Below are 25,998 nucleotides of genomic sequence, written 5' to 3' on the forward strand. Positions count from 1 at the left end.
AGGCTCCTGTGTTATTTTATTAGATTTTTAACAGGCTGTGTCCAGTTATAATAAGGTTTCTGTAATGCAGAACGTGTCACTACATAGTATATCGCCCTCTAAATGTTATAATTTGGCCGATAAATTGTCGCAGACGTTATTGCGATAAACGATAGTATTGTTGTTTTGAGACCATTTTCAAGTAATACAAAGCTAATGGCAAAATAATGCAATAAATTTTCATTTATTGTGAACATTTAACCCTGGAACTGGAAGATATTTTAAATATGCAACATAAATCACAATGTATTTTGAAGTTTCTGTAAACAAAATTGTCCTTCGAAAAAGACAAAAACACCAGACTGAAGAATTTTATCATCCAATTTTGTAGAAAGAGAAAAACGATAAACCATTCAAATGGAAATTATTGAGCTCATTTTAATTTGTCATGTGATTAATTGATTTATTGTGACGTCTGCCTGTTTGCTTCAGGAAGTGATTCTTTGGAACGGAGATTTAACTCACACTTTCAGTTTGATAGTTTTGCAAACTGTGGCCGATTTTGCCAGAATAGATTTTAAACAGTCTTCTGAACGAAACGCGGCACATTCTGGATACCAAATAAGTATCATGTGCTTTATGGGTGGCGATCCTGAGGGGAGGAAACAGAGCTGCTATGTAAACGGACTTCAAAATAAGAGCATGAATATAAACATCTAAACTGCTTAGAGTTTTTAACATCGGATAAGCGTAACTTCAAAACAGACGTCAAACTTTTTTCTGCTTACCTTGGTAAAAACCACTAGCTACCATGCTTGTTTCATTGTATCTACCCAGAATGCTTTGCGTTGTAGTCCACTTCCTGCTTTGGTCCGCTTGGCTTTCACATATAAATTCAAACCAGAGTCCAGTTTAACTGAACCAGGTGTTATTTTTTTCTGGTTGATTACGCGTTCACACCGCCCCGACCGAACCGGACTTCATCAAAAACGGACTGAACAGGACTGGAGTGAACGCATCCTAATGCAGGGGTGTCCAAACTTTTTGCATGAAGGGCCAAAATCCCCAAGGTGGAAGAATTTAGGGGCCAACATGAAGAAAAAATCTTTGTGTTGTACTTGATACTTTCAGCTTTAAAAGTTAAAAATTTGCTGTTTATAAAAGAAAATTACAAAAAGTGCTGGAAGGCCACGTTTGTGCCATTCCTGAATTGCAGTCAGCGACCACACAAAATTCATCAGAGGGTCACAAATGGCCCCTGGCCCACACGTTGGACACCCCTACATAAAAACATTGAATCTTTCATTGAGCTTACAATAAATGGCCTCCTGATGAGTCTTAGAAATCTCGTCAGCAGGAGGAAACGGCACGGATGAAACGTAGCGTTCCCACTTGTTTGTTCCAGAGGACGGAAAAGCAGGAAGGAAGTGGCGAAGGAGGAGCTGCTTATTACAAAGTAATGGCCTTCTCACCGAGCGACCGGCCGATCTGGGTCTCAATATGTCATTTAGATCATTTAATTAACTTATTTAATACTCATTTTCATTCTGGTTAGAAACAAAGAAAGCTTGTTGATGAACATCTCATAGATTATTGTCAGGAATGTTTCCTCGTTGTCTCGCGCTCCATGCCCTGTCCAACATGGCGGCAGATGAGTGGCGTCTATTTTGTGCTGGAGGGAAATGGACTGATCCCTTTCTCTCTCTCTCTCTCTGCAGTTTGCTTCCACATTCAGTGGAGCTGAGGAACGTAAACAGCGTCTTACACAATACTGTGATGTCCTGTTATATAATTTCACTCTGGAAACCGTCAACTCAGCTGAAAATGTTCAATATTCTTTAATGTTTCCCACAGCGGTAAACAAAAACAATATTATTTTTAAAATGCAGTAAATTGGGAACGTTTTTGGTTTGCAGGATGTAGAAATGAAATCTTTATGCACAGTTAATATTTAGTCAACCTTTTGTTAACTCATATGAACCAATAAAAAGTCTGTTTACAAACTTTTGTTTGTTAAAAGTTATCTGGAGGTGAAAATCGGGAATATTTTTTACTAAATCTGCAGTGAACTTCTGGTATTTTTAATTCCTAACTTCTTTAGTTTCCTGTAAAACTCTCTGAACAGAGTCTTCAGTCAGAGGCTTCTTCACATTCACTGTAACACAGACTGCTACAGAGATTTTTCCTGATAATAACCATCACTATCTACAAAAACACTTTGAAGAATTTGAATTAATATGAGTTACAGCAACATTATTTTTATTTTTGAATTGGTTTGTATGCAAATAAACTTGATTTTTACTTTAAAAAAGTAAATTAAAAAGTAAATTTTAGCTCCAATATAAAATAAATACAAAAACAGTCACATTTCTTAGAAGTGACAACAGTTTAGCTTTTGCTAGCGTATATAAATTAATTTATTTTGTCCGTCTTGGTGCCCTCCAGGCCTCCATAACGCGACCCGCCGCATGTTTTAATGCATGTTTGTGGGTTTCTCTCTGGGCCATAAAGTCGTTGGGTCATAAATTATGCTGCAGCTTGTTAACATAAGAGCAGCCTTTCAGAGTGATGGCCGACACATGGGGACAACCACTTAGGATTGCATTTGACTCCCAGCTCTTACCTTATTGATTATTTTTTATTACTTTTTTCCCCGACCTGCCCATTCATCCGACACAGAGACCCACAGGCTGTTGAGGGAAACTACCTGTTTTCTAATGTATTCATCTTGTTTTTGTTTATTTTTATTATTTTTTTTAGGGCTGGACGATATGGCTGCGTTATTAGTCAATATCAATTAATTAAATCGATCCTACGATATGTATCGATATTTTTCCACCCTCATAAAGTATCAATTTTTCATCTGTGAGTATCGATCCATTAAAACGTAGTGGTCTTTATATAGCATCTTTTTTACGTGTCTGGTTTGTGACGGCGTAGCAGCGAGGCTCCGCCTCCCTCAGTCTCACTTTCAACTTGAGCTGAAAGTGCACATTATAAACTACACACCAGTTTTTAAATTGTCTTAATAGGCCAAGTAAAACCGGAGTTATGCTAAATTAAGTGAAGCATATTCTTCCGAATGTCAGAGAAATGTCAAAAACCGGCTTTTCCGGTTGTGTGGCAGGGAATGAGCTTCCAAACGTAAAAATGAAACGCAACATTAGAGTCCTTTGTTTTTAGAAATCTCACTCTTAAGAACTAATTAAAACTAACTGAATTAGACGATCAAAAAGTCACGAGGAAATAAAACTAACCTATAATGAAAGGCCAAGATGAGGCTTTTCCTCTGCCTACATCTCCCAGAATGCTGTGCGGTCCTGGATCAGAGTTCAGTGAATATTCTGTCAGATGTATTATCTATTGATATTGATCATGTGCTACCTTATATCATTGATTGTTTTTAAGCTTAGCTAGTTAAATTTGACTCCGTTTCCCAGAATCCATCTGGATTGAAACGTTTTCAGTGATGGTCAGAACAGGAAGTTGGGCCCCAAGTCACACAGTCTAGTTGCTGCGTAAATAAAACAACTTGCTTACTTAATGTTTGGTTGCTAATCTGTATTTTAAATAAATGATGTAATCTGATGTCATTTCCTCTTCGGTTCTCTTCTCCGCCCTGATTGGTCGTTAAGTTGTTATAAACTCATAGCGGCGCATCCCCGCTGCTGGTTGCTTCATGTTGATCAACACGAAGTCTGGAAACGAACGAACGGATGAGGATCTGAATGAGTCAGAGCCGAGGTGTGGAGTTTTCTCCGCAGTCCTCCCACAGGCGACATGATGAAGAACTGTGAAGGAGGAAGAGTTCATTGTTAAATGAGATATGTTGCAGAGCTGACCAGGAACTGACTCACTGCTTAGAGTGACGGGTGGAAAGTTGCCCAACGGAGAAAAGTTGCTGCATCTCCACTCGGTTGCACTGCACACCAGAAGATCCAAAAACACATCGAGGTTTTGTTTAAAAACACAGAAATGGGTATCAGTCAGATTTATTATCAAATTGCTTTAGAGGATTGAAAACAACGAGAGGAAGCAGAGATGTGTTAGCATTGCCTATCAGTTGATTTAGTCCTAATAAATGGCCTATTAAAGGCCTCTTATGCTGCAAAACCTAGATTGACCTTTATAAACTGATCAGTGTTTCTTTGAGAACCATCTGGGGCCCATAGTAACTTCACAATACTCCACTGCTGAAGAACAATGTGCTGTAACTCATTACGTTTCCTGCAGAGCATCTGAATCATCCAGATGAGGCCAAAGTGGCATCTGTTAGATGTCGGTATGCAGAGAACCAGATTTAAAGTGCTTCTGTGTGTGCTTATTGCACAACACTCCACTGATGAAGAAAAACGCATTGCAACTCATTAAAAGTTTTTAGTTTTATCCTGATGATCTTAAATCATCTTAAGAAGTATAAACTTAATTTACGAAGGTCTGAATAAGCTCAGATTTAATTCAGGCTTGACCATTTAGCGTTTCTTTTTCTTCCATTTTTAATTAATAGACATTAAATCCTTTGTGGTGACTGAAGTAGAGGATGGGTTCTGGACGACCTCCGGCCCGTTTCCTCGTTTCCTCCCGCCTTACCGGGTGGCACATGGACGCAGCACGAGTCCACAGATCGGTGCTGTGAACTCTTGAACCTCGTTTTCCTCCCGTTCTTTGTCCTCCGCTGCCAACCAACAAACTGACGCAGACTGATCTGTGGTTTTTCCTCTTTCTTGGTCGCCTCCTCCATCTCTGAAATCCTCCTCCGGCTGGTTGCTAGGCAGCAAGGGGAGAGGTTGATGGTGCTGACGCTGAGAGCGCAGGACCACTTCCTGTAAACAGCAGAGTGGGAGCTGTTTGCGCTCAGCTGCAGGCTGAGACGAGACGGCCCAAAATAACCCGTTCAGAAAAGAGGGGCAGCCATGTTACTTAATGCAAAGTGAATTTTCATAGTGGGCTTAGATGGCCGTTGTGGATGACCACAGGATTTTCCAAAGCCTTTGAGCTGTTTTCCTCTTTAATGCCACAAAGTGTGTTGTTTGAAACGAAGCGGAACATGGCTGACGTTGGGTGTTTATGCGGGAAAACTGGTGTCACTCTGCATATAAAAGGCCGGTTTCTGTGCGCGCTCACGCACTCCAGAGTGCATTTATTAGTCCATGAGGCTTAATCTGACAAAGCACATCTTTAACTCACGGATTACGTGGAGACAAACATAAATGAGCTGCCTCTATCCTCTCCTTTTCCCTTATTTCCTTAAAGCGATCCATGACCACTGGAACATGTTGGCCTGAATATGTCGTAGTTTTCATATTAACCTAAAAGTCGGTGTTTGGGATACGGAAAAACTCATAAGTTACTTCAAAAATGTTGTATAAAAAAATACAGCAATATGTGAAGGTCATGCAGGTCGATGTGGTCAGGCTGCAGTTAGACACGAGACATCTGTTGAACCAAACTAACATGATCGGCTTGTAATCTATGGTTTATTATGTAAACTGGAGCTAATACGATTAGCTAGTGCTAATAAAACTAGCAGGAGCTAACGCCATTAGCTAATAAATCTAGCTAATGGAGATAACACCATTAGCTAGAGCACCGACATTAGCAGGGTTGAACGCTATTAGCAAAGCCACCAGCAGGCGCTTGCACCATTAACCAGAGCTAATGAAAGTAGCAGGAACTAGTGCTATTAGGTAGAGCTAACACCATTAGCTCGAGCTAGTGCCTTTAGCTATATCTAATGTTATTAACTGGATTTAAAGCCAGCTAGAGCTTACATTATCTATAGCGGCGGACATTAGCTTGAGCATATGCCATTAGCAGGATCTTACACCATTAGCTAGAGCTAACGACATCAGCAGAGGCTAACACCATTAGCTATAGAAATAAAACAAATTGGAAGATAATGCATGGACGTATAAATTGACAATGAAGCATCTTTTAATTTTGCAAACCGATTCTTGAGAGAAAAGTTTTGGTCCCGATTCTAGCTGTAAACATCTGGAGCTAGAAATTGGAGCTCTATTTCTAGGTTAGCATTTCCAACATAAACGCCAACTTTTTTCTGCGTTCTCTCCATCTTATCCTTCTGATTTTTTATTTCTACATTTTGCCTTCCTTTTCATCACACTGTGGCTCACATTTAAACGGATGATCGATACTCAATGTGCAAAAATGACTTTACTGGCTGGACATCAGCGACCCTGGATGTACTGCAGCATGAACAACTTGTTGACGTCTGTGTTTGCATTAATGGCAGCTCTGCTCTGTCCTGTCTCAGCCGTGTGGAGGTGAAGATGACCACAGCACGGTACCGGCCCACCTGGGAGTTGGCCGTTGACCCCCTGGTTTCCTGTAAACTGTGCCTTGGAGAGTTTCCACTGGAGCAGATGACCACCATCACACAGTGCCAATGTGTCTTCTGCACACTGGTGAGTTTTACAGATTCTGTCACATCGAAGCTAAGTGTGCTAATTGTTTGCAAAGTTAGCTAAAGCATTAAAGCGCTAAGCTAAATTTAGCTTGGTTACTTGCACATTAGAATTTATCCAAAACATTGATTTAGGTGAAGCTACTAAAAGTGAAAAATGAATTATACTATTAGTGACTTCAAACTGAGGGTGCTAATAGTTTACAAAGTTACCAAAATGCTAAAATTATAAACCAAAAATTAGCTCTGCTATTAGCACATTTGTGGTTTATCACATAACATCCTGATAAAATACATTAATAATAAAAAGATAAAATGTGAAAAAGATCTTGGTTTATGATCACTTCTGGCTCATCCAGACATATTTCTATTTATTCAATGAAGCAATGTGACATTTTCAGTGAAAACCACAAAGATAGTTTCAGTAAACTCTGGTTTATCATCTGATGTTACAGACGGAAAGTGACATCTATGAGAGGCCCAAGGGACAAAACCTACAAACTCTCTTACACGTACTGTCAAACTACCAAACTCTCTCACATTCACAGTCAAACTCTTATTACACGTACTGTCAAACTCTCATACATGTACTGTCAAACTCTCTTAGACGTACTGTTAAACTACCAAACTCTCTCACATTCACAGTCAAACACTCTTACAGGTACTGTCAAACTCTCTTACACGTACTGTCAAACTCTCTTAGACGTACTGTCAAACTACCAAACTCTCTCACATTCACAGTCAAACACTCTTACAGGTACTGTCAAACTCTCTTACACGTACTGTCAAACTCTCTTAGACGTACTGTCAAACTACCAAACTCTCTCACATTCACAGTCAAACACTCTTACAGGTACTGTCAAACTCTCTTACACGTACTGTCAAACTCTCTTAGACGTACTGTCAAACTACCAAACTCTCTCACATTCACAGTCAAACTCTCATACATGTACTGTCAAACTACCAAACTCTCTCACATTCACAGTCAAACTCTCTTAGACGTACTGTCAAACTCTCTTAGACGTACTGTCAAACTCTCTTACACGTACTATCAAACTCTCTTTCATTCACTATCAAACTCTCTGTATTCACAATCAAACTCTCTTACAGAGTTTGATTGCAACGGAAGTTAACTTAAAATGCCAGTTTCTGATTGGACCCCAGGCAGAGTAGGCGGGTTTTCACGGTCAGGAAAATAGCTGAGCGGCAGCGACTCACAGAATGACATCGTTAGCGCTGCTACAGTGATGCCAGCGTTATCAGAAGTGTTTAGAAGCCGACAGCCAGCATCAGAACCATCATCTATCAGTGGGGTAAAGCTGGCCGCCTCTAAGGAAATGGCAGTAAATTCAGCCTGCACTCGATTTTAATGTGCGCTACAGCACAAGTTATGGCGCTCTCTTTTCAAAATAAAAGTGAATCTCCAGTTTATGTTTGATTCACACGTCAAGTTTCTCTCCGGCGGCTATAAGAGGCTAAAACTTTGTTTTAATTAATTTGCAAAACGACATTATGTATCTGAAAAAAATGTAATATATTGTGTAGGCAAAAAAATCCTGTAAAGCACACATACCTACAACCTCGGTTAAAATTGGTCTTATAGGTGTCCCTGCATCATCTGGAGGGAGAGAATTATTGTTTATGTAATCTGAAAGATTGTTTGCATGTCAAATGTCTGCAATTTTGATAGAGGTAGAACATTTGTGGTTTACAGAATATTAATTAATTTTCAGATATATGATTTCCTTTAGCAAATCAACACAAAGTTTTACATTTTTAAAGCCGCAGGAGAGAAACATGAATCAAACATAAACTGGAGATTCACTTTTATTTTGAAAAGAGGGCGCCATAACTTGTGAATGAAAGAGAGTTTGATAGTGAATGAAAGAGTTTGATAGTGAATGAAAGAGAGTTTGATAGTCAATGAAAGAGTTTGATAGTGAATGAAAGAAAGTTTGATAGTGAATGAAAGAGAGTTTGATAGTGAATGTAAGAGTTTGACAGTACGTGTAAGAGAGTTTGATAGTGAATGAAAGAGAGTTTGATAGTGAATGAAAGAGAGTTTGATAGTGAATGAAAGAGAGTTTGATAGTGAATGAAAGAGAGTTTGATAGTGAATGTAAGAGAGTTTGACAGTACGTGTAAGAGAGTTTGATAGTGAATGAAAGAGAGTTTGATAGTGAATGAAAGAGAGTTTGATAGTGAATGAAAGAGAGTTTGATAGTCAATGAAAGAGTTTGATAGTGAATGAAAGAAAGTTTGATAGTGAATGAAAGAGAGTTTGATAGTGAATCTAAGAGAGTTTGACAGTACGTGTAAGAGAGTTTGATAGTGAATGAAAGAGAGTTTGATAGTGAATGAAAGAGAGTTTGATAGTGAATGTAAGAGTTTGACAGTACGTGTAAGAGAGTTTGATAGTGAATGAAAGAGAGTTTGATAGTGAATGAAAGAGTTTGATAGTGAATGAAAGAGAGTTTGATAGTGAATGAAAGAGTTTGATAGTGAATGAAAGAGAGTTTGACAGTACGTGTAAGAGAGTTTGATAGTGAATGAAAGAGAGTTTGATAGTGAATGAAAGAGAGTTTGATAGTGAATGAAAGAGTTTGATAGTGAATGAAAGAGAGTTTGACAGTGAATGAAAGAGAGTTTGACAGTGAATGAAAGAGAGTTTGACAGTGAATGAAAGAGAGTTTGACAGTGAATGAAAGAGAGTTTGACAGTGAATGAAAGAGAGTTTGACAGTGAATGAAAGAGAGTTTGACAGTGAATGAAAGAGAGTTTGACAGTGAATGAAAGAGAGTTTGACAGTGAATGAAAGAGAGTTTGACAGTGAATGAAAGAGAGTTTGACAGTGAATGAAAGAGAGTTTGACAGTGAATGAAAGAGAGTTTGACAGTGAATGAAAGAGAGTTTGACAGTGAATGAAAGAGAGTTTGATAGTGAATGAAAGAGAGTTTGACAGTGAATGAAAGAGAGTTTGACAGTGAATGAAAGAGAGTTTGATAGTGAATGAAAGAGAGTTTGACAGTACGTGTAAGAGAGTTTGATAGTGAATGAAAGAGAGTTTGACAGTGAATGAAAGAGAGTTTGATAGTGAATGAAAGAGAGTTTGACAGTGAATGAAAGAGAGTTTGACAGTGAATGAAAGAGAGTTTGATAGTGAATGAAAGAGAGTTTGACAGTGAATGAAAGAGAGTTTGACAGTGAATGAAAGAGAGTTTGACAGTGAATGAAAGAGAGTTTGATAGTGAATGAAAGAGAGTTTGACAGTGAATGAAAGAGAGTTTGACAGTGAATGAAAGAGAGTTTGATAGTGAATGAAAGAGAGTTTGACAGTGAATGAAAGAGTTTGATAGTGAATGAAAGAGAGTTTGATAGTGAATGAAAGAGAGTTTGACAGTGAATGAAAGAGTTTGATAGTGAATGAAAGAGAGTTTGATAGTGAATGAAAGAGAGTTTGACAGTGAATGAAAGAGAGTTTGATAGTGAATGAAAGAGAGTTTGACAGTGAATGAAAGAGAGTTTGACAGTGAATGAAAGAGAGTTTGATAGTGAATGAAAGAGAGTTTGATAGTGAATGAAAGAGAGTTTGACAGTGAATGAAAGAGTTTGACAGTGAATGAAAGAGAGTTTGACAGTACGTGTAAGAGAGTTTGATAGTGAATGAAAGAGAGTTTGACAGTGAATGAAAGAGAGTTTGATAGTGAATGAAAGAGAGTTTGACAGTGAATGAAAGAGAGTGAATGAAATGAATGAAGAGAGTTTGACAGTGAATGAAAGAGAGTTTGACAGTGAATGAAAGAGAGTTTGATAGTGAATGAAAGAGAGTTTGACAGTGAATGAAAGAGAGTTTGACAGTGAATGAAAGAGAGTTTGATAGTGAATGAAAGAGAGTTTGACAGTGAATGAAAGAGTTTGATAGTGAATGAAAGAGAGTTTGATAGTGAATGAAGAGTAAGTATGAAGAGTTTGATAGTGAATGAAAGAGAGTTTGATAGTGAATGAAAGAGAGTTTGACAGTGAATGAAAGAGAGTTTGACAGTGAATGAAAGAGAGTTTGATAGTGAATGAAAGAGAGTTTGACAGTGAATGAAAGAGAGTTTGACAGTGAATGAAAGAGAGTTTGACAGTGAATGAAAGAGAGTTTGATAGTGAATGAAAGAGAGTTTGACAGTGAATGAAAGAGAGTTTGACAGTGAATGAAAGAGTTTGACAGTGAATGAAAGAGAGTTTGACAGTGAATGAAAGAGTTTGACAGTGAATGAAAGAGAGTTTGACAGTGAATGAAAGAGAGTTTGACAGTGAATGAAAGAGAGTTTGACAGTGAATGAAAGAGAGTTTGACAGTACGTGTAAGAGAGTTTGTAGGTTTTGTCCCTTGGGGCCTCTCATAGACAACCGTTGGCTTTTACAGCCTGACCAAGAATTAGCTCTAAATTTAGCCGCCGTTTCCTCAAACCGGCTGGCGGCAGCGGTTACCAGAGTTCACTCACCGCAGATTATTACAGAGGGCAGAGACCCTGTATACACGTCTGAGCTGAGCTCTGATATTTGATATCTACTATTTACTCTGCAATGTTTTCTAATCTGAAAGAAGTTAAGTAGAGGCTGAAGTTGAACTTTGCCTGGCTGTGGACGCTCTGGTTCCACGGCCGGAGCGTTTTGGAAGATTTCCACTGGAACATGAGGAGAAAAGGTTTGTGAGGTGTGAATACTTTCTCTGCAGCTCTGACCTGTGGTTTTTGGTTTTCAGTGCCTGAAGCAGTATGTGGAGCTCCTGATTAAAGAAGGCCTTGAAACTGCAATTAGCTGTCCTGACTCTGCCTGCCCTAAAAGAGGACATTTGCAGGAAAATGAGGTAAAAATCAAAACTGTCATCACCAAAAATGTTTTTGATTTTAGTCAGAACCGGCCCAAAGCAGAAGCAAACGAAGCAGCCTGACCAGCTGATTTTGATTTTGGCTGATATTATTATTATTATTATTTTTTAGATAAATTTTTTTTCTTTTCTGAAATGTCGCTAAATATAAAAAGAAAGTCGGTGAGTTGGCAACAGCGGAGTGAATATCGTTAACTGTAAACGTCCAGACCTGACCTGGTGGGTCTGTCAGTCAAACCTCTCACTGCAGAGCAGTCAGATTAGATATTAACTATTTCGTGCTGGGCAGTAAAGGGAAAATAACGCAGAAAAACCAGTGAGGAATAACTGAAAACCACCCGTATTCTTCTCCTCTCTCACTCTTTGTGGCAAGCCCGTTGCCATAGCAACCGACTTTTACAACAGCTTTACTGGCATATCGGGATTCAAAAACCTGCAAACAGTTCCCCGCGCAAAGAACTGATCGTTCAGGCCGTTACAGTTTCATGTTTTCAGGCTTGATGTTTGTTTTATGATTATGATTTTATGATTTATTATAAATTAGGGCTGTTGTAAACGATTATTTTAGTAATCGAGTAATCTATAGATTTTTCTTACGATTAATCGAGTAATCGGATAAAAACAATTATGAAATAAAATATTGGTAAATCTTCCATAACACCAGTGTTACTATCGGATATCAACATCAGTCTATTTTTTCCACATTTGAGCTTCCCTACCAGTTACTGTTTTGTAGACCGGGGGAGCAACACGGGATATTTACGGCTCCTCCGTTCAGAAACTCATCTACCAGCCATGTTCCACCTCCCGTTTGTTCAGACCGGGATGATATAAGTTTATTGTGCGGTTCGTCCGTAAAGCTGCTCTTACCCTGTAAGCATCAACCCTCAGCCGCCCGCCGTGTTCAGTCTCTCCGCTCACCTGTAGAAATCCTCCTCAGCTTCTTCCCGCCGTTCAACCAGCAGCTCCGGAGCAGAAAGGCTGCCGAACTCCCGGCATCGCGCCGGTCATTTTAACGATGTTTATTGGTCCCACAAAAACGATGAAAACCCGGAATTATCACCAATCAGTAAAATCCCCGCGGGCCGAACTTGAAGATTGGACGTTATGCCGCTAACACGTAGCTTCCGTCAACAACTCAGAGGCGGAAGTCAGAGCTCCGCGCAACGCAAATAATGTTCCGGCTGAAACACGGTGCGCTAAATGATAAAACATAAATTAACGAAGCTTCGAGGCAGGTCAATTTTCCTCGAGGAATTTTAATAATCGAGGTACTCGAATCACTCGAGGAATCGTTTCAGCCCTATTATAAATGATCAGATTCTGCAGCACGTCTGTTTTATTTTTTATTAAAATTATTTCCTGACCTTCTTATCTGGTTGTCTAATTAGCTGCAAAGCACTGAATCCTTTTTTTTTTCTTTGTCATGCGTGTGTTTAAGATTTAGCGCGTTGTGTTGACAGCCTGATGGCTAGTCGTCGTCAGCTAGCTGCTTTTTGCCCTCCAGCAGGCGGCTGGGGGCGTGTCGTCACATTGCAACGTGTTTATAAGTCAGAGAAATCCTTTCTGCAACCTGCTACATCCTTCTAAAGCTGCCGCTCAGCTCCGTCCGCTCTGTGTGGGTCGGATCCGCTCGGTTCCTTACCGAGAGGCTCATCGTGGTTCTGCCACCGCAGCATTATGTTTCTGATCAATTAGCATCTGATCAACTTGCTGCTGATGAAACCCCAGCTACTCCTGCCCGTCTTTCTCTTCTCTCAGCCGGTCCTTCGCTGTGAAATTGATTCTTCTTTACAAAGCCTGACCGTTCGATGCATCGACCACTAAATGAGGCTAACCCTGTTTGCTCCTCTCTCTGTTTCCTCCCACAAAATAAGAATCAGATCCAGGGATGGACTTGCAATTTGATTTGGTCCTGCTGTGATAAAAAATCAATGTTTAGGCAATAAGTAAAAAATAAAAGATATTGTTCTTGAAAAACATGTGAAGTATTCAACATCGTTTTAGGGATGTTATAGATAGAAAGGACAAAAGGAGGAGTGCATTTCAGGCAAAAATCTCAGAAGTTTTGAGGTTTATCTAAAAAACTTTCTAGAAAAAGGATTGACATTTTTAAGCTCCAAAAGTAATTCTTTTCTAGAAAATTTCTGAGTTTAAAAAGTTAAAAATTAGCTAGAAAAAAACTGGATCTTTGAGAAATTTTCTGGAGAAAACTTGGAAATTTGAATTTTCCCTTTTATGAAGCTCAGAAAATGTTCAAGTCTAAAATGTTAAACTTTTTAAACTAAGAAATTTGACGCCACCGATATAAAACTGAATAATATCACTAAGCTGCACAGTCACGTCACTTAATCATATTTTCTAATTTACTGTTTTTTTATTGAAGCTCATTGAACAAAAAACGGCAAAAATAAAATTTCCAATCATACCATCAGATTTTTTTTATTATTTATCATCAGTAACTAAAATTTCTCTTGTTTTCAGAAGCAAGAAACTAAAACTGGAGCTTAATAATTTGATATTATTCCTGAAATGATGGCTGCGTTTCAGTCAGCTGAATCATTTCCTGGTGTGTCTGCAGATCGAGTGCATGGTGGCGACGGAGATGATGCAGAGGTACAAGAAGCTTCAGTTCGAGCGCGGTGAGTTTACTCCTTGAAAACCTTGAAAGTGCTTGAATTTCAGTCACGTGTTTGGAAAGTTCTTCATAATCAAACTGCACAGTTTTGTGCAGAAATCTGATGTTTCATTGGAGGTTTGAATTTATTATTTAGAGCCTGAAACAGGTATTTTTCATGCGCTGTATAAAAAAACGGATCGTTTTTTTCTCTGTGTCTGAAGTGAAATCAGATGAACTTTTTTTGTTGTTTCATTTGGTTTGGATCAGAACAGCCAGAACATGTTTCTGTCTCTGACGTGGTTCTGGGTTCTCGGGGTTCCTGGCAGAGAAAGAAGCAATAAAATGGAAGAACAACAATCCGTGAACTTTGACCCTGTAGGAAAAGAGAAATTGTCTTTGGAGGCAGATGCAAATATTTGAAATAGTTTGTAGAAGGAGTGGAATAAAGTTTATTTATCGACCAGCAGAATAACTAAATAGTGTTTCTGTGTTTTACTAACATATTTGGACATTTAGATATTTAATATTAATTTAAAGTGTAATGAAAAATAAACAAGGTAATAGAAATAACGAGAAGTGACGGAAACATTCTTTAAATGCAGTTTAAAAAGCATTTCCAGCTGATTAAGTCAACTAAATATTTATTCAGCTTTAAAATAACTAAAATCACAAATGACTGCATCACATTATAATGAATTATTTAGAAAGTTTGCCGAACGATGGATGATTAGGGCAAAGCAACATTTAAGAAAAGCAATATTATTTAAGAAAAAAGTAATATTACGTGAATAAAGTCGTAACTTTGCGAGAATTAAGTCTTATTACGTAAAGTAAAAAAAAAAACACAAAATAAAGTTATAATGATGCGAAAAAAGTGATATTACTAACAAAAAGTAATAATGCATGAAAATCTCATAATAATGTTAGAATCATAACAATAATATGAAAAAAGTCAGCTGTTGCCTTGCAGCAAGAAGGTTGTGGGTTCGATTCCCGGCCCCGGTCTTTCTGCATGGAGTCTCCATGTTCTCCCTGTGCATGGTGGGTTTTCTCCGGGTACTCCGGTTTCCTCCCACAGTCCAAAAACATGACTGTCAGGTTAATTGGCCTCTCCAAATTGCCCCTAGGTGTGAGTGTGTGTGTGCATGGTTGTGTGTCTCTGTGTTGCCCTGCGACAGACTGGCCACCTGTCCAGGTGACCCCGCCTCTCGCCTGGAACATTAGCTGGAGAGGCAGCAGCACCTCCTGACCCCACTGAGGGGACAAGGGTGTAAGAAAATGGATGGATGGATGAAAAAGTCTTATAACTGTTTTAATAATTACGACTTTTCTCATCTCACTGCGAGAAAAGTCGTAATAATACGAGAAAAGTCACAATATGAGAATAAAACCTGATGACGTTTCATGGAATCCTGTAAAGATGGACTGAAGTAAAGAACCTGAGAGCTGAAGCCTTTTCCTCGGCCGGTTGAAGCTCCTAACTCCCTCCTTCATTCGGAAACTGCTTAGTTTCTCCTTTTTGCAGTGATTAAAACAATATGAATTTCCATTTAGTTCATTTAATCCAAAGACACATAATTTAGCTTTTCAAACAGTGATGTATTTACTTCTGTGGCTCCAGAGGTTCTGTTGGACCCGTGCAGGACGTGGTGCCCGTCCTCCAGCTGCCAGGCCGTGTGCCAGCTGAAGGAAACCGACTCCCCGGCTCTGCCCCAGCTGGTCCAGTGCGCCGTCTGCGCCCTGGAGTTCTGCTCCGCCTGCAAGGCCGCCTGGCACCCGGGGCAGGCCTGCCAGGAGAGCAGCCCGCCCATCGCCTCCTTCCTCCCCGGGGAGAACAGGTACCAGGAGCCCCGAAACATCAGGAGAACAACAACGACTGACGGTCTAAAGCTCGTTTTTGGTTTTGTGGAACAAAAAAAGTTCCACATCTTGACACTTATTTTGTAATATGACTTTAAAATAATTATTATTTGCATTGTAATCTGCAAATAATAATTCACATTATTCTGAAGCACATTTAAAAAACTAATGTGCTTTTATTTTAAAAGCCAGTCAGACGTAATGTAACTGGGTTCCTGCTGGTCTGCAGCTCTTTCTATAAGAACGAAGAGGACGACGCCCCCATCAAGCGCTGCCCCAAATGTAAAGTCTACATCGAGAGGGACGAGGGCTGCGCCCAGATGATGTGCAAGAACTGCAAACACGCCTTCTGCTGGTACTGCCTGGAGTCCTTGGATGTGAGTTGGCCTCGTTTTACCTTAAAGGGAAACTGCTGGGAAAGATTCACATTTTGTTATGTTTTCGTTTTTCCATGTGGGTCTCAAAAAATACGAACCGCTTAAAAAGACAAGATAAAAAAAAAACACGCCCGGCTGTTTTTGACAACAAGTTGATGCTTTTTGGTGTCTTTTGAAAATCTACTAATTATTGACTGGCTCTCTGCCGTTACTTAGCAACCCCAGGAGACTTCCGCCCGTTGCCTAGCAACCCCAGGAGACTTCCGCCCGTTGCCTAGCAACCCCAGGAGACTTCCGCCCGTTGCCTAGCAACCCAAGCGGAATTCCAGTCTGTTTATTTAGACCAAACTAACTTATAAGTAAGTTTTCATGTACATATATCAGCTTGTTTTCAAGTTTAAAAAAAAAATCCTCAATATTGATGAAAAAGTTCTAGTTCTACTAGTAGATTATTACACTTATAAATCAAATAATCTGGCAATGAAAATAGAAGTTTCTCATCAATATGAAGGATTTTTTTTAACTTAAAACAAGCTCATATATGTACATGAAAACTTAGTTTTGTCCTATTTCAAGTGAAGTAAGATGTTTGCATTTGAAAGTAGACAAAAATACTTTGCTGGGTTTTGTGCGTTTGAATTATGGGTCCAATTGTAAAAAAAATACACTTTTAGAAAATAAATGAACTGGTCAGAGAAGATTTAAATTTTCACTTCGGTTCATTGGAAGAGATAAATGTGATTGTGGATTCTTCAGCTGGTTGCATGAGGAGGCATCTAGACGTGTTTAAGGCTGCTAATGGATGCTATTTAACTGTGTGTGTGCCAGGATGACTTCCTGCTGATCCACTATGACAAAGGCCCGTGTCGGAACAAACTGGGTCACTCCAGGGCGTCGGTGATCTGGCACAGAACACAGGTGAGAACGTTTTCCTGCTCCTACACTTGTTTCTCTGATGTCCTGGAGTTTATCTGATTTAGACACGTTTTAGTAACTGGTGTTGAATGAACAGGCAAAACAATAAACTTCACTTAAATTGCAAAAATGTACTGAAGAGCTGTAAAACTGTAACCTGTAAACATTTTAGCTGTAAAATTAACAACCATGAACAAAAAGATCCAAACAACCGGATTCCAAATTAAATCTGGTGGCTCCAGATCAACTTTTTATGCTTTTTTGGGATGAAAACGAGAGACGGCTTCCCTCCAGCGCCCCTGGTGGCTGGATGACTTAACTGCTATATACTTGGCGAAGCTGGCTAAATATCTGCAGTTAATTTGTTTATTTATTTCCATGTGGCGCTCCTGCTGAAGACTGGAACTACTGCTTTTACAAATAGTAAAGAATTATTGACTTAAAACAAACTCGTATCTTGCTGAAGTTAGTTTTGTCTTATTTCATGCTTCCTAAGATATTTGCACTAGAACTAGACCAAAATACTTGGTAAGATTTTGTATTTTTGCAGTGTTTAAATCATCAGACTGAACCTAAATGAGATCAAGATGGGCTTTGACTAGACCCAGGACTTCTTCTCCAGTATCACTGGTTTTGTTTTGAGTGGTCGTCATGGTGAAGCATCCAGCAGACGGTTTCCTTTCTGGCTTTAATTATCAAACATCTGTGGATCCTGCTAACTTCCTCCAACTTTAAAGTTGTGTTGACTTTCAGAGAGAAGCGTAAAGTAAACTCAGGAGAAAGAATGTGCTTCGATCTCCCACAGATGGTTTCATTTCTGAAGTTTCACCTTCGGAGTTCGGCGTTGTCTATTCAGAGCGCGGTGCGTCACTGTGTCCGACATACTTGCTATTTTCCGGCATTAGCATACACGTCGGCATCTGTTCTGAGCGGGCCAGGCTGAGTCATGTGATTGCACTTCATCCTGCCGCAGCTTTCTCCCTCCGTCGGCTGCTTCTCATCTCCCCAGAAACGAGAAATGTTCCAGGATGAGCGCGTTTGCAGGACAGCAGAGTCTCTGAATAATCTAAACCAGAGAACAGCGTCTAGACCGGCTAACTGGTCCAACCTGTGCTTCACAGGAAGAAACGGTTTGTTTACCAGAAACACAAATAAAACGCTGAAAGATGATCAACAATCCTAAATATGTCCTCCTGTCTCCAAACCAGCAGGAAAAACATGTTTCAGTTCCAAGTCGTCTTTTCTTCTCACTCCCCAAGTTGTTCATTTTGTTGTGCTTTGGTTCCCCCTAGTGGTGAATTAAATAAGTTACACTAAAAAATGTAACTGCTTGATAAATTAAAACAAGCTCAGTAATTTCCATCTGCATAATTTATTGTTTTTCTGTTTTCTACCTGATAAATGTCTTCAGTCTGGAGTTTTGGTATTTTTTATTGAAGAATAGTTTTGTTTACAGAGACTTCATAATTCATTTCTACTTGTTTCTGTTGTTTTTTTAATTTATGTTGGATATTTAACTTGTCTTCCAGTTCCGAATTTAAATGCTCATTAGAATTTAAATTGATCTTTGAGGATGTGTTCTTGGATTATTACTCCAGTGAAAATGGCCTCAAAACAACAATATTATCGTTTCACATTAACATTTGCTGTAAAATTGCCATATATAGTCTGAAAAAGATCTGGAAATTTTAATTTCTTACTAAATTTATCCTCTATTCTTTTCTCTACATCAACATCCTGCAATTGCTAAAATCCTAAAAATCATATTTTTTCCTCAGTTCAGCAAAATAAAACTCACTTAGAGCCACAGCTGTTACAAGATCTACAGTCTGAAATGTATTATTTGTGCAAAACCGCCATTTTATTTCTATCTTTAGGTTTTGAAATGTTTTTAGAAAGTTTCCAATCAAATAAAGAAAAAATGGATCTAAAAACATTACTGGTAGTTTTTTTTTTGTCTCATTCTGTGGTAGACAAGCAACAAAAAATGGAAAAATGCTAAACTTTAGTTTATTACATTAATATTTATAAACTTTTGTTAATTTCTGATCATTTTTAGCCAAAGATTATTAGACATTTTGAATATTAATTATTAATTTCCCTCCTTTTTCCATTTTGTTTGTTTTTTCCTTTCTTCCCTTCTTTCTTTTCTTTCTTTTCTGCCCATATTTAGTTCATGTTATTTTATTTTGTAGGGAAATGAGAAAATAAATAAGGATTTGATTCTAACGTCCCTTTGCTGCCCCCTGCTGCCCAATGCTAGCAACTGAACATCTCTATAGAATATCTTTAAAAGTTCATTTATTTCCATGATTAAATTCAAAAAGTGAATCTCATAAACTCCACAGACAGTAATATAATTCAGGGGGTTATTGAAGGTAATGAACTCAGTTTCTCAGTGAATTTAAATATTTCATCAGACCACAAAAAGTTATTTAAGCATAAAAATGTCAGCAGACTTGCATTAAATCCAGTCAGTACTTGGTTGGGGCTCCTTTTGCATTAATTCCTGCATCAGTTTGTAGTTCTGCTGAAATGTTGGTCCGTTTAATCCAACGATCTTTGCATTGAATTTTCATAGAGTGACATTAAAAATAAGCTTTTAGATCCGTTTTTCTTATTGTTAGGTTGGATCTGGGTCTTGTTTTGTTTTTTTTACATAATTTTATGACCCAGAAAAAAAGCATATTTTACGTATATATTTATTTTTTTTTAAATTAAGAAAAAAAAATAAAATGGCAACAAATTTCCTAAAACAGGCCTTTATCTATTATTATAAATTTTCTTTTTTTCAAGAATTTGTGTAACTTCTGTAAAGTTTATTTGATTTATATTAGAATAAAAATGACTCTTGTAAAGGTAATTTTCTGAAATCCTGCGAAGAACATTTATAAGATGAGAAGGAAAACATTCATTTACGAGAATGAAGTCGGAATATTACGAGAATTAATTAAATAAGACGCAACAAAACGAGAAAAGCCATTACATTCATTACGTTAGAAGAATCGAGTAGTAATTCTTTTGTCCTGCACAAAAATGTAAAAACTTGTTGAGCGTCTTGTGAAGTTATACTTCAAAAAAACGTCACTTTTTAACACATCAGCATCAGATTATTTTTATTTAGAAGAAAGAATCTCAAACTAGACGAGCAAATCACACCAGATCTGATAACGAAGCTCTGCTTTCTTTAGAAACAGATTTATCTGGTAATATTGCTACTAAACTTTATCCTTCTATCTAAAAAAGTCCCTTTTTGAATCTAATTCTTGACAAAAAGACGTTTCTACAGACATTTTAAATGCATGCTCCAGTAAAACGTTTGTTTCCCCGCCAGGTTGTGGGGATCTTCGCCGGGTTCGGCCTGCTCCTGCTGGTCGCCTCGCCCTTCCTCCTGCTGGCCACGCCCATCGTCCTCTGCTGCAAGTGCAAATGCAGCAAAGGCGACGACGACCCGCTGCCGACCTAAGCGCCCCGCGGCGCCGCGGCGCATCTTCTTCCCGTCGAGTTTCACCACTTTTCCATTCTGTTTTCCTCCCACCAGCTTTGAGAGAGCTTCATTTTTTCCGAGCTGGCCTGAAGCAGCCGCCGCTCTGCATGAGGAGGACGGAAAAGACGCCGGTCCTCCGCTGAGACGTTGGGAAAACTTTGGACGGTTTGGGAATGCGAAGAACGTCTGCTCTTCTTCTTCTTTTTTTTGTTTGTTTTTGGTGGTGTAATTATTTTGGGCGGATGCGAACATTTCCTGGACTGCTGAACGGACGTCTTCGCCGCCCGTTGAAGGACTTTTACCTTTTTTGCTCTGTAAACACTAAAGCTTTCCCTCACTGCAGAGGTGTCCAAACGGTCGGCAGGGGGGCCAGAAACGGCACGCTGGAAATACTTTAGTATTTTTGTATTTCGTTATTATTGCAAAAAATATTGTTATGATAGCAGTCAGATTTTTAAATTACTGTATATTAAAAACATAAAACGGTTTTGCAGGTTTGAAAGATAAAAAAAAAATAAACATTGTAAATTTTTCAAGTTGATATTTTTCTACATTTTTCGTCGTTTTCAAGGTAAAACAAATTTCCCAGATTTTATCACGATAAACAATAATTATAATGTTAATGATGAATTGTTTACCTATCAAAGGGAGCAATTTATATTCTAAAATAAAAGAAACTTCAGTTAAAAGGATTATATTTATTCAAATTCTGAAATATTTTATTAAATATTATTGATTTTGCTGGACGATAAATTGTCCCAGAAATTATCGCGATAAATGATAATATTGTTGCTTTGAGTCCATTTTCAAGTATCAAAAACAAGGCGGCACTTTCTCTAATATGAATAAACTTTAAATTTTAATTAATCTGGAATATTTTAAAAATCCAAAATAAATAAGAAAAATAAATACAAACAACAAATAAAATTGTCCTTTAAAAAAATGGCAAGTGAGACTAAATACTTTTTCACAGTTTTTAGTGAAAAAAAATAAAAAAAAGATAAATAATGCAAATGGAAATGATTGAGTTTGTTGCTATGAATTGATTTATTGCGAGAGGCCCAGGCTTTTTATGGCTCTTGCTTCATTTTGAAGAGTTTATTAAACAGTAATAAAGACGTTTTTAACCCCAGTTACTGGTAAATAAATTAAAAGCAAAAATCTTTTAAAACATTTTAAGATTTCACCCTAAAATAGTTTTTAAATCCGTATCCGAACTACAAAACCAAATTCAGGTTACTGTTGAAAGGGCCACTGAAAATCATTCCAAGGGCTGTGAATGGCCCCCGGGCCGCACTTTGGACACCCCTGCCTTACCGCCTCACTCGATGTAGCTCCACAGATTCAGCCGGTAGCAGAGGAGAGCTGCGCCACGCATGTCAGCTCTCTGTACAGCACGTCCTCTCGATGATGTCAATGTTTTATAATCTTGCGCTTTTACTAGAACCGTGCTGAGAGTCGTGTGTCTTGTATATTACAGTCTTTTTCCAGCTGTTAGCCAGACGTATTAAAGAGGATTGCCACTCAAATCTAATAAATATATATATATTTTTTTTCTTGTGGTTAAAATAAAATTTGCCCCCCATCTGTCTTGCAGGGGCGTGTCTAGATTTTTTTTCTTGGGGGGCCAGGCAGGAACACAAACTGTAAAATTGAAATTTCATGGACATAGGGGCAAAACTTGAATATTCAAACTATTTTACCCAACCAAAACGCATAGATCTGCTTAGCATAGATTTGTTTGCTACAGTGGCTAACCACACGATTAGCCTGTTTTAGCTTAGCGTAGCTTATAAAACTCTGTTTTTAGCGCCGTTAAGCTGACTGTTCAACTTAAAGTCAAAATTACTGACTACAAACTGCAAATAACTGTTTAATTTCCCTCTTTGCTCCCTTATGTATATATTTTTTGTGTAGTTGGCTGAAGCTGATTTTCCATATTATTGTTAAACATCATATACATCAAGCTAATAATGGGACTAGAGAAGAAAAATTAGCCACTTAGCTATAATTTCTTGTTAATTAATGGGAATGACACATTTTTGCAAAATAAAATACAAATTTTTTTTAATGCAGCAGGTGGATTTGGTTCAATCACTGTTCTGTGTTATTTCAGCAAATGCCTTTTTTATGCTACAGCTAACAAAACACTTAAAATGAGTTGATGGTTACTTCAATAATAATTAATCATGAATAATTTGGTTAATATGCTTCACCCCTTCTACTGACATGTAGTCTATGTAGAATATGAGGGTATGCGGTCCCCCCCCAGCCACCCCGTGGCTCCGCCCCTGCTCTCTGATCACCTGAAACTGAGTGGCGCTCCCCTTTAAGTTTAGCAGCAACTTATCGGCTCAGAGGACTTTGTATCCACGTTGTTGTGGAAAGATTTGACAGTTTAGCCAAATAGAAAGTGAAAGCCTTAAAAGGCCTAAACCAGGCAGGCCTCCCGGTGCATTGAAGGTAAAAATCCTCTGATGCTAATCAGCCCAGGGAGCATGTGTTGCTAAGGCTTCGTTGACAAGCCCTTTACTGTAAGTTGATTCTATGATGTCATCAGTGTGTTGTCATTGTGTAAAAAAAGGAAAAAGGTTCCTAAATAAAACGTTTTCTGACCCCATAAAAGCCTCTTTAAGCAGGAGAGACCGTCAGTACGCATCCAGCCATCTTTGTTTTGGACTTCCTGTTAGCGATATTAGCATTTAGCGTTGAAGAAGCCTGATGTGTAAATATTAAAGAATGCTGAATTATTTCATCATCATGGTCACATTTCACAATGTACCACTACAGATTTCTTGAATAACTTCAAAGAAGTAAAGAGATTGAACCCCTGACCTCAGTGGTACCAGCACCACGCTCTGCCCAGCTGAGCTAACCGTACCCTGCTCGGTACCGGGCTCGGTACAGCTAGCACAACCCCTGAAGTGGGTCTGAAAGTCAGAACAGCTGGGCAGAACTTCACTGGATCTGCTAATGGAAAATGAATCTGTTGACATGCTGTTGATTGACAGCGGTAAGACCCGCCCCTTGGCTCTGATTGGTTGTTTTTGGTGCATTTCTTCAGATGGCGATAGCAGCTGGAGGACATCAACCTTTCCACAGATTATTTGTCTCATAAACAGCCACAACACGGAGACGTAAAAAGCATATTTTTATAGAAGTTATATTCTGCAGCTTTACATTTTCAGCAGCGGAACGGATTGAACATTTGTAATTTTCCCCGTTTCTGGTTATTGACCTTTCGCAGGCGGTGTTCACATCTTTAGCTTGCATCAGGCGTCTTCTCTTCATCCTGGGCAGCTCTGTCTGTTCTTGTGCTGCTCTTTGTGCTCATCAGACACGTGTCAGCCTTTTGTTGAGGTCTGCCAGAGAACAGGTTGTTCTCTCCCTCTCCTCTCTGCCTTTGTGTCGACTTCCTGCCAGATGCTGGATCGGGAGCATTAACAAGACAACCCTGAAAATGAAAGTGCAAACGCTCGGCGATGCATCATCCCCTCGCCAGCTGCTCTCCGCTTGGAAGTCTCTCCGCCAATCGCCGGGCGAGACCACAGGAAGTCGCCATCTGCGGGCGCCATAGCGACAGAGTTTGTGGATGTGCAGCGGAGCCGATGCGTTATCTGAAGGGAGAGCGTGCCAGGAGGCGCGGGGATTGATCTGAATCACCTGGTGGAGGAGCAGATAAAAGCTCCGAGTCTGCAGAAACAGGAAGGGATGGAGGCCGCTGCACCTGCTCCGTGTGGAGAATGAGAGCGTCACATGTGTGCTGGCTGGAGGCCCGCCTTGCTGCACCCTGCTGCCCAGCGTCCTGCTGCTCAGACTTCAGGCCTTTCAGCCCTTACATCACAGACACGCTTTAAACTCATCATCTGTGCTGCAAAAACACAGAACATCACCGCGTAGTTTCACTCTAAAGCACCTGGGACAGTTTAAATAGGACGAAACTGACTTACAGTAAGTTTTCAGGAAGAAACGGGAATGTTTTCAGTCGGTTGTTGAAGATTGATGGGAAAAAAGTTTCTGGTTTTTTTTCTCTTGGGAACAAAATGTCTCTGTTGTACTTTCCTTTTTTCTTTTTCTCTTTTTTCTTTTTCTCTTTTTCCTTCTGTCACTTTTCATTTTTTGTCCTTTGTCTTTTTTGTTTGTTTTTTCCTTCTGTTTCTGTTTTTCCTTTGTCTTTTTTTGCAGTTTTTCCTATTTTTCTTCTTTTTTATGGTTTTCTTTGTGTCTTTTTTAATTTTTCTTTGTCTTTCTCAAAAGACCACAGATAAAAATAAACAAGTTAAACTACCATGAAGGACATTTTACCAAAGGCCTTAAATATGTTTGATGCATAAAGAAAAACTGTAAAAAATACACAATTGTAGAATAAGATTAAAATTTTAATTCAGTACAGTTGTTTTTCTTGTAAATACTTTCTTAAAGCTGTTTAAATTGGGATTATTAAATATGAGTTTAATATAACTTAAACTCATATGTCTTCCTGAAAAGCTACTTTAAGTTATTTCTGTCTTATTTTAAGTGCTAGACCAAAAATACCTGGTGATATTTTGTGTTTTTACAGTGTAACGTCACCATTTTATAACCTGCAAAACTACAATTCATGCAAAATCTTAGCTGATTTTCATAGGAAATGTAAAAATGTGATAAAACTCCAGCATGCAGTAAAGTCGCCATGTTGCAACACGACATGATTAATGATTTATCATTTCTTCTCATGGGGGAAACTTAAAGTTTTGCAGCTGCTCAGAACAACAGAGCGATAACTTGTGTTTTAATAATCATTCACCGTTCAGAAGTAATATTTAATTGTTGTTATTCACTGATCTTTCTGCCAGAAGAGGGAACCAGAGAGCCGTTAGAGCTTCCTGTCAACAACAACAACAACATCCACTCACTGCTGCAAGTTGAGCAGAAACATTAAGGTTGATATGGAAAATGTCAAATTACCTGGAAATGCTACTTTTTTCATCAATATTAATTAATTATGGACTAAAAACAAGTCAATAAAGTTTAAAAGTTTCTTTCAGATGTTGCTGAAAGCTGCTTATAAACTAGTTTTGTCTGATTTCAAATGAGCTCAGATATTTGCTCTAGAAACTTTTGCAGTGTGAACCTCTCCAGCTGTTTGTAAGATTTATTTTTTCTAAAGTTTTAAATCTCCTTTTGCTGTCATAGATCAGTCCAACCGGATGCTGATTAATGAAGCTCATCCTCATTAAATTCACTTTATCTTGCTTTTCTGCAGTTGGTTTTTTCCTCAGTGATTTCGTTAAGATCATTTTTATTTGTTTTTGCTTCGGTTCAATCCATCCCATAATATCTCCAGTCCTCCTGCTGGAAGGTGAACCTACTTCAGCTTTTTTATTTACCTTCTTGCTGGTTTCGTCTACCTGGTTGTGTTTCTTTTCCCTGACTCTCCCTCCTTTCTCCCGGTTTTTCTGCCTGCAGTCGTTCACCT

The 25,998-nt window shown here is 38.7% G+C and overlaps 1 protein-coding gene across 1 annotated transcript in view; it reads left to right on the plus strand.

Annotated features, from left to right (window-relative positions):
* Positions 1-24,932, plus strand: part of rnf144aa (ring finger protein 144aa) — a 34,846-nt gene extending 9,914 nt beyond the window's left edge. The window contains exons 2-8 of the mRNA XM_008399849.2: positions 6,254-6,404; positions 11,156-11,260; positions 13,863-13,923; positions 15,523-15,739; positions 15,991-16,138; positions 16,967-17,056; positions 20,388-24,932. Of these exons, the coding sequence (XP_008398071.2) occupies positions 6,270-6,404; positions 11,156-11,260; positions 13,863-13,923; positions 15,523-15,739; positions 15,991-16,138; positions 16,967-17,056; positions 20,388-20,519 (888 nt within the window). The 5' untranslated portion in view covers positions 6,254-6,269 and the 3' untranslated portion in view covers positions 20,520-24,932. The remainder of the gene's footprint in view (positions 1-6,253; positions 6,405-11,155; positions 11,261-13,862; positions 13,924-15,522; positions 15,740-15,990; positions 16,139-16,966; positions 17,057-20,387) is intronic.
* The last annotated feature ends 1,066 nt before the right edge of the window (positions 24,933-25,998 follow it).

Source organism: Poecilia reticulata, chromosome 22 (assembly GCF_904066995.2).
Source record: "Poecilia reticulata chromosome 22, P_reticulata-male-v2, whole genome shotgun sequence".
NCBI lineage: Eukaryota > Metazoa > Chordata > Actinopteri > Cyprinodontiformes > Poeciliidae > Poecilia > Poecilia reticulata.